This window comes from Scheffersomyces spartinae (assembly GCF_019049425.1).
Source record: "Scheffersomyces spartinae strain ARV_011 chromosome Unknown scaffold_34, whole genome shotgun sequence".
Lineage (NCBI taxonomy): Eukaryota > Fungi > Ascomycota > Pichiomycetes > Serinales > Debaryomycetaceae > Lizanozyma > Lizanozyma spartinae.
Genome location: NW_025065081.1, coordinates 26,574 through 42,039, shown reverse-complemented (window position 1 = coordinate 42,039; position 15,466 = coordinate 26,574). Strand labels below are relative to the sequence as shown.

At 39.1% G+C, this 15,466-nt stretch overlaps 7 protein-coding genes across 7 annotated transcripts; 4 read left to right on the top strand and 3 right to left on the bottom strand.

Moving 5' to 3' along the window:
• Positions 1-100: 100 nt before the first annotated feature.
• Positions 101-4,753, top strand: KQ657_003570 (uncharacterized protein; the record flags this gene model as incomplete). Its single annotated transcript, XM_043194289.1, has 2 exons — positions 101-3,821; positions 4,730-4,753. Coding segments are annotated over 2 exons (3,745 nt in total), but the record flags the coding sequence as incomplete, so codon positions are not given.
• Positions 4,754-6,138: 1,385 nt separating this feature from the next.
• Positions 6,139-7,710, top strand: JEN2 (Jen2p; the record flags this gene model as incomplete). Its single annotated transcript, XM_043194288.1, has 1 exon — positions 6,139-7,710. The coding sequence occupies one exon, from the start codon at positions 6,139-6,141 to the stop codon at positions 7,708-7,710; it is 1,572 nt and encodes a 523-aa protein (XP_043046880.1).
• A 157-nt stretch (positions 7,711-7,867) lies between these two features.
• On the bottom strand, positions 7,868-9,592 carry KQ657_003568 (calnexin; the record flags this gene model as incomplete). The annotated part of the gene is made up of 1 exon (XM_043194287.1): positions 7,868-9,592. One exon carries the CDS (start codon positions 9,590-9,592, stop codon positions 7,868-7,870), a length of 1,725 nt encoding a protein of 574 aa, XP_043046879.1.
• Positions 9,593-10,076: 484 nt separating this feature from the next.
• ECM1 (Ecm1p) lies at positions 10,077-10,658 on the bottom strand (the record flags this gene model as incomplete). The annotated part of the gene is made up of 2 exons (XM_043194286.1): positions 10,077-10,585; positions 10,646-10,658. 2 exons carry the CDS (start codon positions 10,656-10,658, stop codon positions 10,077-10,079), a joined length of 522 nt encoding a protein of 173 aa, XP_043046878.1.
• A 138-nt stretch (positions 10,659-10,796) lies between these two features.
• TFB1 (TFIIH/NER complex subunit) lies at positions 10,797-12,797 on the bottom strand (the record flags this gene model as incomplete). Its single annotated transcript, XM_043194285.1, has 1 exon — positions 10,797-12,797. The coding sequence occupies one exon, from the start codon at positions 12,795-12,797 to the stop codon at positions 10,797-10,799; it is 2,001 nt and encodes a 666-aa protein (XP_043046877.1).
• Positions 12,798-12,993: 196 nt separating this feature from the next.
• KQ657_003565 (uncharacterized protein) lies at positions 12,994-13,521 on the top strand (the record flags this gene model as incomplete). The annotated part of the gene is made up of 1 exon (XM_043194284.1): positions 12,994-13,521. The coding sequence occupies one exon, from the start codon at positions 12,994-12,996 to the stop codon at positions 13,519-13,521; it is 528 nt and encodes a 175-aa protein (XP_043046876.1).
• A 942-nt stretch (positions 13,522-14,463) lies between these two features.
• Positions 14,464-15,450, top strand: KQ657_003564 (uncharacterized protein; the record flags this gene model as incomplete). The annotated part of the gene is made up of 1 exon (XM_043194283.1): positions 14,464-15,450. One exon carries the CDS (start codon positions 14,464-14,466, stop codon positions 15,448-15,450), a length of 987 nt encoding a protein of 328 aa, XP_043046875.1.
• Positions 15,451-15,466: the final 16 nt, after the last annotated feature.

The window sequence follows — 15,466 nt, the reverse complement described above, 5'->3', positions numbered from 1 at the left end:
TTGTTGATGCTTCTGAGGTAGATGTCGTATTTGGTACCAACACATTCACTGGAGCTGATGCCACAAGTATTTTGAGCATCTACCAGTCATGTGCTTACAGTGTCAGCGCCAGTGCTAGCTCGAACATTGCTTCCGGTTCAGAATCAGCATCTAGTGCTTCAGCTTCAGCTTCAGAATCAGCATCTAATGCTAATGCTTCAGCTTCTGAATCAGCATCTAGTGCTAATGTTTCTGCTTCCGATTCAGCCACCAGTGCTTCCGAATCAAGTTCTGCTTTTGTTGAATCAGTATCTGGCTCTGGTGTTTTATCTTCGGCTTCTGATTCAAGTTTACGAGCCTCCACTTCTGGCTTCGTTACAGCTTCTGAATCAGCCTCAGGCTCTTGGCCTACATCTATTGATGGTATTCCAACAACATTGCAAAACTGCGACGTTGCACTCAATTCATGGAAAACAATAGTCAATGGTATTGAAACTATAATGTACTTACCAACTGCAGCAACACCAGTTGTTGATGCTTCTGAGGTAGATGTCGTATTTGGTACCAACACATTCATTGGAGCTTCAGCCTCAACCATTTTGAGTCTTTATCAGTCATGTGCTTCGAATGTTTCTTCTAGTGCTGGCGTTGTTTCAAGTATGAATTTTGCCTCTGAGTCTATTTCTGCTTCCGAATCAAGTAGTCAACTTGCGTCTGGTTCTTCTGACTCTGTTTCTGGTATTTCCGCATCTAATGCAATTTCTGGTGTATCTCAATCCATTTCTGGAGCATCTGAATTGATTGTTAGTGCTTCTTCAAGAGAGTTAAATTCTGAATCATTTTCTGGTGTGTCCTCTTCTGGTACTTCACTTTCGGATGCTTCTGCTTTAGATTCCGAATCAACTGTTACTGGTGAATCAGCATCTGTCGCTTCTAGATTTGAGTCGGATTTTGTTGTTTCTGGCTCTGGCTCTGTCGTTACTAGATCTGAATCTGCTTCTGTTGCAACTGATTTTCCCATTTCAGAATACAATTCTGAATCCAAACTTGCCAGAGCCAGTTCAAGTATGTCAGCCTCAAACGCTGAATCAGTATCTGAATCAGTGACTTCGGCTGTTTCTATTAAATTGAGCAGTTCTAATGGCTTGTCTTTGTCCACATCAGGAACTGATTCAAGTGTTTCTGATATATTGATTTTAGAATCATCTTCATCCTCTTTTGTCTGGCCAACCTCAGTCGATGGGGTTGCCACTACAATACAAAACTGTGAAGTTGAGCTCAATTCATGGACTACATCTGTTGATGGTGTTGCAACTACTATCTACTTACCAATTGCTGCAACACCAGTTGTTGATGCTTCTGCAGTCGATGTTGCTTTCGGTACACACACTTTTACTGGTGGATATGCATCAACTCTTTTGGGGTTATATGAATCATGTTTCAGTGCATCAAGTAGTTCAATGAAGGCATCTGCTGCTGCTTCAGCAACTGCGTCTGTCACAGATGCATCTTCCTCATCTTTTGTTTGGCCAACTTCAGTCGATGGGGTTGCCACTACAGTTCAAAACTGTAACGTTGAACTCTATTCATGGACCACATCTGTTAACGGAGTTGCAACTACTATCTACTTACCAGTGGATGCATCGCCAGTAGTTGAAGCGTCTGAGATTGATGTTGCTTTTGGCACCAATACCTTGACCGGTACATACGCATCAAGTCTTTTGATTGCATATGAGTCTTGTGTTATTGAATCAAGTAGCTCTTTGCAATCATCAGCTACTGCAACTTCCTCAAGTGAAGACGAGAGTATCACATACGATGAATCGACCTCTTCAGTTGAAAGCTTACCAACTTCTTCTGGATTTTCTACTTTGAGTATTTCTACGTTGGGCAGTGCTACTTCTCTGTCTTTTGTTCACAGTAGTAGATTTAGTTATGCTAACTCAACTGTTGTGAATATACAGTCAGCCAGTATATCCGCGTCGACCATCGATGCTGACTCTTCATCAATGACTGTATCAGGTGATGACATATCTGTGTCTAGCGATGCTTTCCTGACTTCAATTGCAGGTGCTGCAACAACAACTGCTTCAGCTGCTAAATCCGTTATTACCTCTGAATCAACCTCAAGTGCTAGTGATGCTTCAGGTGAATCATCTACTTCAGTTGCGTATGCAACAACTATGGCTGCATCTGATACCACTTTCTCTGAAAGTTCAGATGTCATCGGTTCTAATACTGTGGCCAAGTCATCCGGTACCACTGGAGAATCAAGCTCATCTGGCAGTGACTCCGCTGGAGTTAGCGAAAGTGACGGCTTACTGAATGTCATCGGAAGCCCTACAGAAAGCTCACTTTTGCCTACAATTTCTGCTGTGTCCTATAGTGCAGATTCTTCTAGTGCCACTCCTCCATCTAGTGAATCAGATTCTGGTAATGCCAATACTGCAATAGAATCACTGTATGTACCTACTCCAGGTAGCTCAGTTGGAACTACTGCAACTGTCGTTTCATCTTTGGGAAGTGCTTCTTTAGGATCCTCTTCTGATTTATCTGGTACTTCAATTTCTAGTTCAAATGGAGCCGCAATTCTTTCAACTTCTAGTTCAGGATCATCTGCTTCCACTGATAGTTCTGTCTTTGTTACTTCTGCTTCCAACAATGCCGTTCGTTCCGCTGAATCATATAACGACGTTACCACCACACCAAGCGTTGCAAGCTCAGGTGGCATTACCACCTCGAATTCCGACGAAAAGTATGATTCACAAATGAGCTCCGTTCCACCACCAACTATTATCACTGTCACCACAACCGTTCCTATTATGAGTACTGTTACCGAAGATTGTCAATCTTATGAGAAGTACACCACCTCAACAGTTGTTGTTTCTGCTCTTACCGAAACACTTCCAAATGGTAGTACGATAACTAGAACTGTCAGCTCAACCGAATCCATAATCACATCTAGTGTGGTTACCGGAACATTGGTTATCACCACTCTTCCTGATATTGGAGTTGTCACCATGTCTATTCTGTTGCCATCAATGACTACTTACGCAAGACCTTGTGTGAGTGTCCTTACAACAACTGATGAGCACGGTAACGATGCCACCACGACCGTCAATTTAGTGAAAACAATCACCACTACTTTCTGTCCTGCAACTGGTGAGAATGGAAGCATCGTCACTGTCAACGGCGAGCAACCTGAGACTATTATCAATGTTTCTACCACCGTTGTCACTGTTACTAGTTGTTCTGACAACAAATGCTCTGAAGCTACCAAAACATCTGGTTATTACGTAGCTGCTCAAGGACCAACAACGTATACTTCATACGTTCCTACGGAAGCAGAAGAGTATTACGAAGGTCCTAAACTTCAATCCAAGACTATTACCATTGGGGATTTGACTACTGTTGGATACGCCTTAAGCACAAACACCCCTGCTTCTGAAATCATCCATACCACAGTATTGAACTACAACTCTTGTTCTGGTGAGGAATGTGTTGCTACTTCAAAGACCACTGGTTATGTTGTCTATATTACTCAAGGAGTGACAGAGACTAAGTTTGTTCCATGCCAGACACCTTCCGTTGCAACCGCTGGACAAACCACCATATATGAGAATGAAACTCCAACTGTTACTGGTTACACTATTACCACCAATAGTAAAGGAGAATTAAAGACCTCGTATGTTCCATTATCCGAAGTTATTGGTACTTCTGCTCCAGTTGCTATTAGTAGCCCTGGCTCCAACTACAGCACACCTTCAATTCTGCAATTATCTTCTGATTCCAGAAAGATCGGTGTTTCCTTAGCATCCATTGTTTTTGCTTTCTTAATTGCTGTAACTTGTGTTTGAAATTGGTAACCTCTGAGAAGGCCTTTTATTTTATTACACTCAAACAATTGCTTTACAATAGTAAAGACAACTTTTGCATTATCTGAGTCAATTTGCTTTGACCAGAACTTACTCATCAAAATAGAACTTGCATTTGATATCAACCACATTTATTTTTTTTCAACAGATGTTGATATCTGCTCTTTAATAAAAGAAACCGTTTTTTCTTTTCATTCTGCATTTATAACGGCACATTATTATCATAGGAACCATTAAAAGGCTCCAGAAACATGTGGCCCATTATTACAACAATTATTACTTGTATAGAGAAATTCATATGATATATTTATCATTCCTTATTTGTAGTCAACATCAAGAAAACTTTTGTATAAATGGTTTATTTTAGTTCAGTATGAAGTTAGGTATTAGCGTGTATACACCAAATAAGCGCTAACGATGATGAAGGTTTGCATAAGTTAATGTTGATGCCGTCTCTCTCAGCCTCTGTAAATAAGAATAATATCATCATCAACAACAAGAAAAAACGGAACGCTGTTTTCAGAAAAGTTTCGGGGTATTTTTTTAACTTGGGGACGGAGAATAGCGGAAGGATGACAATATGGAAATGGGGTTATAGCTGGTAAAGCCTTCATTAAAGAATTCTTGGCCAATTACTTTACTGTAAAGCATTATTTCTGTATCCGCTTTCTTCCGCCATTTACAAGGAGAAGCAGTACAGAGACTCCTCACCCGGAACATCAGACAATGTCAAGATAAGCACTAAAGTGGGATATTCTTATTGTTTTCGATAGCAGTATTTTTGTGGAGAGTACACGGTAGCGCCAACCAGTTGAGGAAGCAAGCGGACTTTCCCCTGATTTTGACACCTCTTGGCACTTGCAACCTCGATGTAGTTGACGGCTGCAGAAACTAATTAATATAAACACAACAATCGATTAGTGTAATAAATGTTTTTAACAATTATAGAGCTGTTGAAAACCCCATAAAGAGTTTCAACTAAGTATGGAACGGTTAAATGAAGCAACAGCAAAGAATGAGTCGATTCGTTCGGATGGTGGGGGTTATTCCTGTAGGATAAACCCGTGGACATTATGTTTGCACTGGAAACAAATAAGAGTTGTTCCTACTTTATCCTGTTCCGACAATTATGGAGTATAATTTTTCTAGCAGTATATAACGACCATGTTACCCCTCTTTTTTACATTCTGAAACTTATTTCATTGAAAGCCCGGAGTATTCGTTGAGCTCAACGGTCAAGGTTTGCTTGCGATACCCCAAATTATTTCTAACCACAGGCTGCAGAGACCCCAATCTCGGACTGCAAGATAGCGGAGTAGTTATGTTCAGGCTGTTTACTTGATATTTTAATTTATGCTAACTCATTCATTTTTATTTTTACTAGATGGTATTCGATTTGGATTTAGTTATTTTCAAACCAATAACTTAGCTGTGCTTGGCCGGTTACTTTGGCTTTGATTTCGACAGGTTCTGTTTCATACGGCGAATTAGATGCCATCTGTAAGTGGTAGTTAAAATAAGGAGATCTCGCTGAACCCCCGAACGTACCCCCGCGTATTCACGCCCCACCTAGTGCCAATTCCTGTGTAGAAGATTTTTGTTGTAAAATAGCGAATGTGTCACCCCAAAGATAGTTTTGTGTGGGGACTTTAATTTCTCGCAATTAAATAATTACACACTACTAACAATTATTTCCCTCTACGTGAAACAATAAGCAGATCTAACAAAGCGTTGGGCCATACTGCAAAACCATACTTATCTGGGCATTGCGGAAACAATGGCGAATAGAAAAAGTACCCCAGACTCCCCCGCATTATTTTTTATTCTATCTTGAATAAGGCAAGATTCAAAAGCGAGCCTATTATCCGGCATACAACATACAGTTACGTACGTGCGGCCCGCTTTTTTTACAGCCATCTATCTCTGCTAACCAATCAGCCTTCCATTCAGTCCAAGGCGCTATTGATAACCCTCCATTAACCGAAACAGTAAGGATTGAGATACGTAATGTCCCCGGTAACAGTGCAGGAAGCCCAACTCTTAAGCCTAGTATCACTGTTAACATAGTATACACAAAAGATAATACAATTAATAAAGATTTGCAAACTTTTTTTTGAGTTATGTCGTAATAAGCAATAGTTCACTTATCATTAGCGTTTTTATTCCCCGGGATAGAGTTATTGCATGATTATAAATAAAGCTCCAGACGTCTCATTTGGCATAACTCTTTTTTCTATCATCATCATTATCAACATCATCTTAACAAACAAATAAGCAAGAGAAGATGATTGACGTCCAATCTATGACCTCTTTCGAGAGAAGGGAACACTTAAAACATGTCATGCACCCACCAAAGTTCACTTCTGAGAACATCAAAAAGTATGCGAGTACTAGATTCTCCAGCTTATTTGTTCCTAGAGACGAATTAGCTCAATATTCCAAACAAGAGATATTCAACCCCTTCTCCGTCTTGAGGGAGTTGACTTGGAAGCAATGGAATTTCTTCCTTTTAGGTTTCAGTGCTTGGACTTTGGATGCCTTTGATTTCTTCTGTGTCTCCCTTAATACAACCGAGATTGCTAGGGACTTGAAAGTTACCGTTAAGGATGTCACTTGGGGTATTACCTTGGTTCTTATGTTGAGATCAGTCGGTGCTGTTATTTTTGGTTTATGGGGTGATCGTTACGGTAGAAAATGGCCCTACATTACTAATTTGGTCTTGTTAACCGCTATTCAAATCGGTACTGGTTTTGTCACAACTTATAAGGAGTTCTTAGGTGTTAGAGCCATTTTCGGTATTGCTATGGGTGGTATTTATGGTACTTGTTCTGCCATCGCAATGGAAGATTGTCCAAAAGCTGCAAGAGGTGTCATATCAGGTATGTTTCAACAGGGTTACGCTTTCGGTTACTTATTTGCCATCTTATTCCAAAGAGTTCTTGCTGATAACACCAAGAAGGGATGGAGAACTTTGTTTTGGTTCTCTGCTGGTTTGGCTGTACCTTTAATCATTTGGAGATATTTCACAGAAGAAACAGATACCTTTAAGAAGCAACAACAAAGTTTCGATGAACACGCTAAGACTACTTCCAAGGCTAAGGAATTCAAGGAGGAAGGTAAGAAGGCCATGAAGACTTATGGTGTCGTTGCTATTTACGCTGTTCTTATGATGGCTGGTTTCAACTTTATGTCTCATGGTTCTCAAGATTTATACCCAACCTTATTATCAGTTCAATTAGGCTTTGGTAAAAACAAATCCGCTGTGACTAATTCTGTTGCTAACTTGGGTGCTATCTGTGGAGGTTTGACTATGGGTCACGCATCTACATTTTTGGGTAGAAGATTAACTGTTATTATTGGTTGTGTCTTGGGTGGTGCTATGATTTACCCATGGGCTTTCCTTGAAAACAATGGTATTATGGCAGGTGCCTTCTGGTTACAATTCTTTGTTCAAGGTAACTGGGGTGTTGTTCCAATTCATTTGTCTGAATTGTCTCCACCACAGTTTAGATCTTTTGTTGGTGGTGTTGCTTACCAATTGGGTAACTTGGCATCTTCTGCATCTTCTACTATTGAAGCCACTATTGGTGAAAGATTTCCTATTTATAATCCCGATGGTACTCCAAAGAAGAGTGCTTCTGGAGCTACCATCTACGATTACTCCAAAACTATGGCTATTTTCGTGGGTGCTGTCTTTGCCTATGTGATTGTTATCATGTTCGTTGGACCCGAAAACAGAGGAGCTGATTTGTCTATCGACAGAGATGAAACTGACTCCATTGCCGATGTTGTTGATGAAGAAGAACAATTTGATGAAGACAAGAAGCCTGATGTTGTTTACACTGAAAGAGTTTAAACTAAACTAAAATGAAAAGTACTTACAAACAAAACTATTCCGGTAATAGTAAAAGCATTTGCTTACGATGAATGAAATAAATTTACTCAGGGTGTTTCTATATTTGTAATAATGAGAATGAACTTCGATTAAAAGAATACTTTCTGTCTCTTTCTTTTCATCTGTGTCTAACTTCCTTTGTAGTATCATCATCATCAAAGATTTCTACCAATTTTGGTTCTTCCACTTGGATCTCTTCGATTTCTACTGGTGTCTCCTCTTCAACTTCATCGTTTGGTTTGATGACTGGTGGAGGAGCCGGCGAGAACAACGAGGAAACAGCTTGAGTAAACAAAAACATAACCACACTTCCAAAGCCAAACACAATGGTGAAAAGGAACACAAACCCAAAGCAATATGCTATAAACTTGACAGGCTCTCTAATTATGGTTTCTGCTGGATCCAATTGGAAATCATAAATGAAGTCAAATACATTGTTCAATTGTAAACGGATCAATAGCCTAAAGAACTCAAAGATGCCCAAATCGTCCAAATCAGAAACAGACTTAACGGACTTCGGTGGGGCAACTGGCTCATGCTTAGCCTTGGGACGATGGAGCTCATAGTTTTTAGATTCTAGTTTCTGTTTAGGAAGGAACGTGGAGTTACCTATCAATTCTGCTTCAGAAACTCTATGTCCAAGATAAATATTATCAAACATAATACTGCCTTCCATCGACCAAAGTTCAAACCCAATACCACCGATTGGTCTGAAGTTGAATGGTCTAACATCTTCATAGTAATCAGGGTTCAAGATTTGACGAGGCCTCCATTCTCCATTGAACTTGGGGTTAGCGATCTTAGGATGAATCCATGGTCCTTTATAATCCGGATTGGGTACAACTGGTACATGGTTTTCCCATTTCTTTCCACAAACCATACCTTCACATTTTGGATTTGGAATCACGGGCTTGACATATTCTCCATCCTCATCATCGTTCCAAAGTTGTGGTTTGGTAGATTCGGGATCTTCAATATACTCAGGTTCATCCTCAAGCCAATTCTTGGGCTTCACCACATCAGGGTCAGGAATAAATCTACTACCATATAATTGTTCGTAGTTGTCAGGCTTGGTGACTGTTGGATCCTCAATGAACTCAGGCTCCGCATCCCATCCTTCAGGTTTAATATCTTCTGGGTCTTCAATAATAACTGGGGGGTTTAATGGTGGAGAAAGCAAATGAGGTCTGTCCAAGATATTGGCATATTTGGCAACTTGTCCATTGATTCTAATTTCAAATGCACCTCTGGGGTGTAATATCAATGTGTATAAATTAGTCAATTGGCCTGTTTTGGCCATGGGAGGGACCGTTAAATGCTTTTCTTCACATTCCTCGGTTTTAGGGTTACACCGGTTTATGATGAAATGAACTTTATTCTGAGATCCACACATGTCTGGACCAAACATGACCTCATAACCTGTTTCAGAATTAAACTGCTTGCCGTTGATCGGGGCTGTAAGAAGCTTAACGTACGCACCGCCACAACTAAGTCCGTTTTGAAGTTTCACTTCATATTGAAGAACTAATGGTATCTCTTTATTAGTGAACTTCACCGGCAACGAAATGGCACTATGACTAGCAGGCAGTTTCATCACAAGCCCTTTATCACCTTCAAAGCCAACATAAGCGTTTGTGCCTTCCTCTATTGACCACAATCCCAGATATTTATCGTTAGCTGATACCACCCATGGAGATTGTTCCAAGGACTCGTATTCAAATTGTTCAAATATACTATCATCTGCCAATTGCGACTTATTGAAGGGAACATATTTCGATGGGTCCAAAGCAATAACAATGGCCACATACGCCAACAAAGAAGTCAACCATGATGTTGTCACCATTGTTCAAAGATGTGGAGTGGAATGGTGTGGTTGGATTAATTAGTATTACCTTGCGTATGCTGAATAATTGATGATTTTCTATGCGCACTGGAAAATGTGGTAGTGAATCAAGCCATTGAACGCAATCACAAGAGAGAATCTAGTATAAAGGCGTGGAAACCTAGTACATGATAAAGGGTATTTAACCACAAAGGACTATTGTACTTGGATGGAAGTGAATTGCTAAGTCAGTATATATGGATATACAACTATATGATGCATGGAAACATGTGTGCAAATGAAGAATGCAAGGAAAGGTGTACATGTGTAAATTCACGCATGTACTTATTTGCATAACCTGATATTAAGTCATGTAAAAGAAGATAAAGGTACTAATCTTAATCATCATCTGTACGTTTGCATGATTTAACCTTCTGCATCGAATGTATTAATACTATGTACTATATCCTTTTCCTCAGTTTGCCACTATTATAAACCCAAAATACTAAGCTTCCTCTTCTTCCAATAAGGCGAATGAATTATTAGGTGCCATGGCCTTAGTTTTACCTTTTATATTATCCCCATCAAAGAAACTTGCAACATATGCATCTTCTTCCTCTTTCTCGATTTCAGCTGCAGTCTTGGGAACGCTTGCTTCTATCAATGCATTGGTCACAGAAATAGATCCATTAATCTTATCCCAGCCCGATTTACGTGTAGTTTGAACATATTTATGACGTTCTATACTTTGGGTAATCTTACCAGCAAGGACACCTTCAACTTTAGAAGATCTGTCAACTTTATGCTTAAGAGTGTTGGTTTTCTTCTTGTTACGATCTTTACGGATCTTCAGATTCTCCATCTTCTTCGCTAACAAGTTTTCATTCTTAATAGTGGTACGGATGATAGACGATTTGACATCATTTTCAGCCTTGGGCAACTTTGCCAAATCCCGTCCTTCATCCACATCGTCTTCTAAATAACCTCTTCTGGCCGCACGACTTCTCTTAGATACTAGTTGATATGTTAGTACTCTTGTTTCCGTATAATGCCACTACCAATAGTCTTACTTACCCTTTTTAGCCATTGTATAGTTGCTATTACTGAGATGTTGGAGTTATCAAGCGATTTCAGATGAGATGAGCTTTGAGTGTCAGTCTCAAAAATACGCTGCGAAATAATTATATTAAATCGTCTCTATATTTCTATTTTGATAATGCTTACGTTACGTCTCTAATGGTCGTTTGCCATTCTCATTAGTCTCACCTTCCTTTAATTGCAGTCTTACTTGAAGCACATAGTCTGTAGTGGCTTTAGCCAATTCCAATTCCATTGGTCTCCAACAATTTTCCAAATCTTTAATAGCTTTCTCAATTAGCTTTTCTATCTTATCGGGATCACCAACTAATCCTGTTTTTGCTCTTAATTTACTTATATACTCCTTCTTTAAAGCTACAAGTGATTCGTTGTAGTCTCGAAGTGACCCGAAAAGCTTCTTTAATTGTATGGGATTGTCCCCATACAAATAAAGCTTCCAGAAATGTGATAAATATTCAGTGATGGTGATGTTAAACCTAATAATACTCTGCATATCTTCCATAGTAATGCTATTATTCAAGGGACTCAATTGATCCAGATGAGAACTCCCAAGATTAGTCTTATATGCTCTTGAATTCAATTTAGTTAAAGAAATAATCTCATTGGCAGATTTATTGATATCTTCTTGCCTAGATTCAAAGGTATCAGCTAAACTGATACCTCCAGGAACAGATTCAACTATATTGCTCGAAATATATGCTTCAATAGCTTTATCGTCCATTGGAGTATGCAGATGTTGTTGATTAGAATGGGCCTGAATCTCTAAATCACGTTGACTTTCAATCTTGCCAACATTTAACTTCACAAATTGTGTGGGCTTGGTTTCATGTAAATCATGTAAATCTAATTCTTCTGCAAATTCATTGAATTCTGCTTGAGAAAGATCTGTTGGTTTAGATTTGGTGATGGTATCTGTTGATGAAGTAATGGAATTATTCCCTTCATCACTATTCTTTTCACTCATTTGAATCATTTTTGATGAAAGCTTATTCATATTCTTCATCAAGAGAACCATCTCATTTTCTTGCCCACCTGGCCCTCCAAAATTTAAGGTCTGTTTAACTTTCGGGTCAATATCAACATATCTCATTGTGAAATCTGGTCTATTCCCCAATTTTTGGGAATTATCCTCTTCATTCCCTGCTATATCAATGAACTTATTAACTGATCGTTCTCCTAAAGTGGCTATTTGTTCCCTTATGGATTCATCATCTTCTTGTTTTTTCTCTAAGAAATCTGGATCAACATAAAGATACTTATCTATAATTAAATCACCTCTATCATTTGGCCTAATTTTATCACCTCTTAATCTTCTAAACAATTTGGAGTTGAAAAATCTAGACCAAAATTCTCCTTCTTGAATTTTCAGAGGGACCAAATCAGAGAAGGCCTTTCGGATTAATGGATAAGTATCAAAGATCTCATTAATCATATCTCTTGTTACATTAACATTCACTTGGTTATCAGAGGTGGCCACTGGTTTAATTGTAGATAGTACATTGTAGGGACCTCTATGCTGAGAAATTGTTAATGCATATGTCCGAAGTTGACTGATTCTTGTAGACCAAAAGATAGTGGGGGATAATTTATAATGAATCACAGATTGTTTGAAGGTATCATATAGTACTTTATCTTCGAGTAAGAGTTTCTGTTGTAACTTATGATTCTTCAAAAGTGCAGAATCCGAAAGTGATATACGATCACCAGACGCAGAAATAGCCTCTGGTCCGGGAGTACTTGCCGAAGGTGCTGGGGTTGAAGGTACGGGGGTCAGCAGGTCAACTGGAGTAGCTATTTGTGAAGTTGGAGTGGCATCCTTTATGACTGTTCTTGATCTAGCCACAATTGTTTGTAAAGACTCCTTGATAAAGTTCATAGTGGGACGATTATTAAAAGTCAATTTCAACCGCTGATCCTCATCATTGAGTCGGTACGTAACAATCAACATCATTTTGGGGGATGTTTCCTTAGGTGCTTGGAGATTAGTTAAGGTATTCAAGGCAATAGAGATCTTGTCAGACTGATTCTCCACTGCAACCCATTCTAACGTAGGAGGAGCAGTATCTTCTCGAACATGAAGCATGCCTGCCTTTTTGGACACCAGACATGCCCCTGAAACAGCTGACATGGTACAACAGTGTGATTCAAGGAGATATCAGTTGTGAAAAGTCCTTGTATAGTGTGCTATAACTTTTTGTAGCCTAGAGCAATGAGTTGTGCACGACTATATATATGATATTTTTGTTGGTGAAATTCTATTAGATGAAGTAGCCAAATGTTTAACAAGAGTGTCTGTCTAATTTGATAACACTGATTAATACAAGATGCTAAGTAGATCAATAAACAGCAAAAGGTTAGCATTCGGTTCCCGTTTTATTTCACAGACTAGCGGTCTTTTGCAAACCGTCAGTCCTTTGGAACGTCCCGTAACTGTTGACCGGGAATTACCAGACCCATTTGCTAAGAAGAGACAGAACCGGAGATACTTCTGGGCATATGCCATCGGGGTTACTATACTGTGTGGTATTATTTTCAACTATGAAAAGACACGGTCGCCTATCATTAATTCAACAATGTATTTCCTTAGACGTTCTGCTGTAGCTAAGGATCAATTGGGAGACCACATTGATTTTAAGACATCGTGGCCTTGGATTTGGGGGAAATTGAATACTGTACAAGGTGATATTAATATTCATTTTGATGTTAAGGGTGATAAAGGGTTAGGTGAATTACGGTTAAAGGCCCATAGAGAAAGTTCCAGACATCCATTTATTATAGAACAGTTTGTTTTGGCAAAAGATGGTATTGATCACGATTTGACCAATGATCCTACCATTGATTTTGAGATTTAGTAGTACGACTAAAAATAGTTGAATATCTTGTACATAAGAATAACGGCATAACCCTTAAGAATACACGTGAAAAGAAAGGTCGGAGAGGATATAATGTAGTACATAGTGGAAGGGCATTACATAGTGAAGGGCCTCCCCTCGCTGGGGGAAAGAATTAAGTGATCTCGCCACTTTGATTGCACACACTACTATTATTTCCATACACGACATTCTGAAGTAAGCCATGTAATTACTCTCGATCTCAATCCATTCCAGAAGGATACAAAACATACTTTATACTTCCTTCATATTATGGCTGGGTTCTGCATTGGACCAACATCACAATAATGCTATCAAATACGCCATGAAACATTAGGCGGTATGTATACTAAACCAACTGGGATGGGCTGTGGATTCCTTGAAAATGAAAAGGGGTAGTATGCCCACCGGAACAGAGCACCATTAGTATATACGGACTTATCGTATTAAATAAGTATACATCCATCAAAACTCGTACCCCAGATGTTTGGCATATATACTATATGTACTTATACCCATTATGATTATACTTCTCAGTGCATATTTTTGGTTAATGTTTAACTACAAAGCAATGTATACTTTACTCTCCGCCTTATTATCATCATTATACGCAGTAGTGGTGGTTTTTCCACTCAATTTACCGCGAACCAGCCTCCGACAAATGTAGTTAGAAAGATTCCATGGAATAGTTGACACCTTCAAGCAGATACAATAGAATCAAAATAAAAGTAAGAATATCAGCTATTGCCCAGAGCTGGCATTCGAAGTTACATAATCAACTTAAAAAAGTGATAGGGGACTTTGCTCGGTTTCAAAGGAAATTTGTGCTACCTGGATTGATCCGTCCTCCTAATTTTTTTTCTTGAGCCTCCTTGCTAGAACTCATTACCTTCCCATAGCATCGAGTTACTGATTTTCTTTATCATGGGGTATAATGTAGGACTTGCTGTGGGTATATCCATAGGAGTGCCTTGTGCACTCGTATTAACAATCATCTTTGGTATTTGGTGGAAATATCAACACAGACGAAGAAGGGAGTCAGACATCGAGACCGATCTCGATATAGAACTCAGAGATGATATGCTGATGCGGCAGTTTAGAGAAGAAATAACGAAAACGTATCATAAGTCACCCCCTCCACCTCCACCCGATAAAGCCAAAGCTTACGAAACTGTGAGTGAATCCACTGGTGGTTCGTTTAACGAAAGTGCCAATGTCAAATCTAAAGTACTGGAATCACCAGCACTCTCCTCAGATACTGCGGATCATATCCATAACAACAACAATATCAGCAATTATGCTGAGAATACTGCTGCCAATAATAATGCATTTCTTAACCCCCCTCGTTTACATAAGAAAACCGCCTCATCTTATGATATATATGATTCCATGATCCCTATTCTCAAGGAAGGTCAACAGTCAACTCAAACACAAACTACAAGAGGGATTTTCTCTGGCTCACATAATAATCTGGGAATTTTTAGTTCACCAGGGAGAATATATAACCATAACAACACAAGTCAGCAACAATCCCTTAATGATGGGTCAAGTTCACATCTGTCAATGCCGCTAAATGCATTGGGAGGGTCGACTCAAAATCCAGATAAACTGCTAGATTCCCTCGCTAAACAATTGCATAATCCTAAACTTTTTGAAAAGCTTCCTTCAAACTTAGAATTTCCAAACTTTACCAGCTCCGAAACCAGATTATCGGGACATTTAGGTACATCCAATAACAATTCTACTTCAGATCTACTTAATAATGTGTTGATTGGGGAAGATACCAATTTGAATGATAATTTTATCTATGAGACTCGCCCTCAAACAGATAAACCATCAACAAAATCTCCATTCAGAGATACTTCATCAACATCCAAACATGATGATTTACCTCTGCCGTCCATGAATTAGCTAGTAGACATGTCAT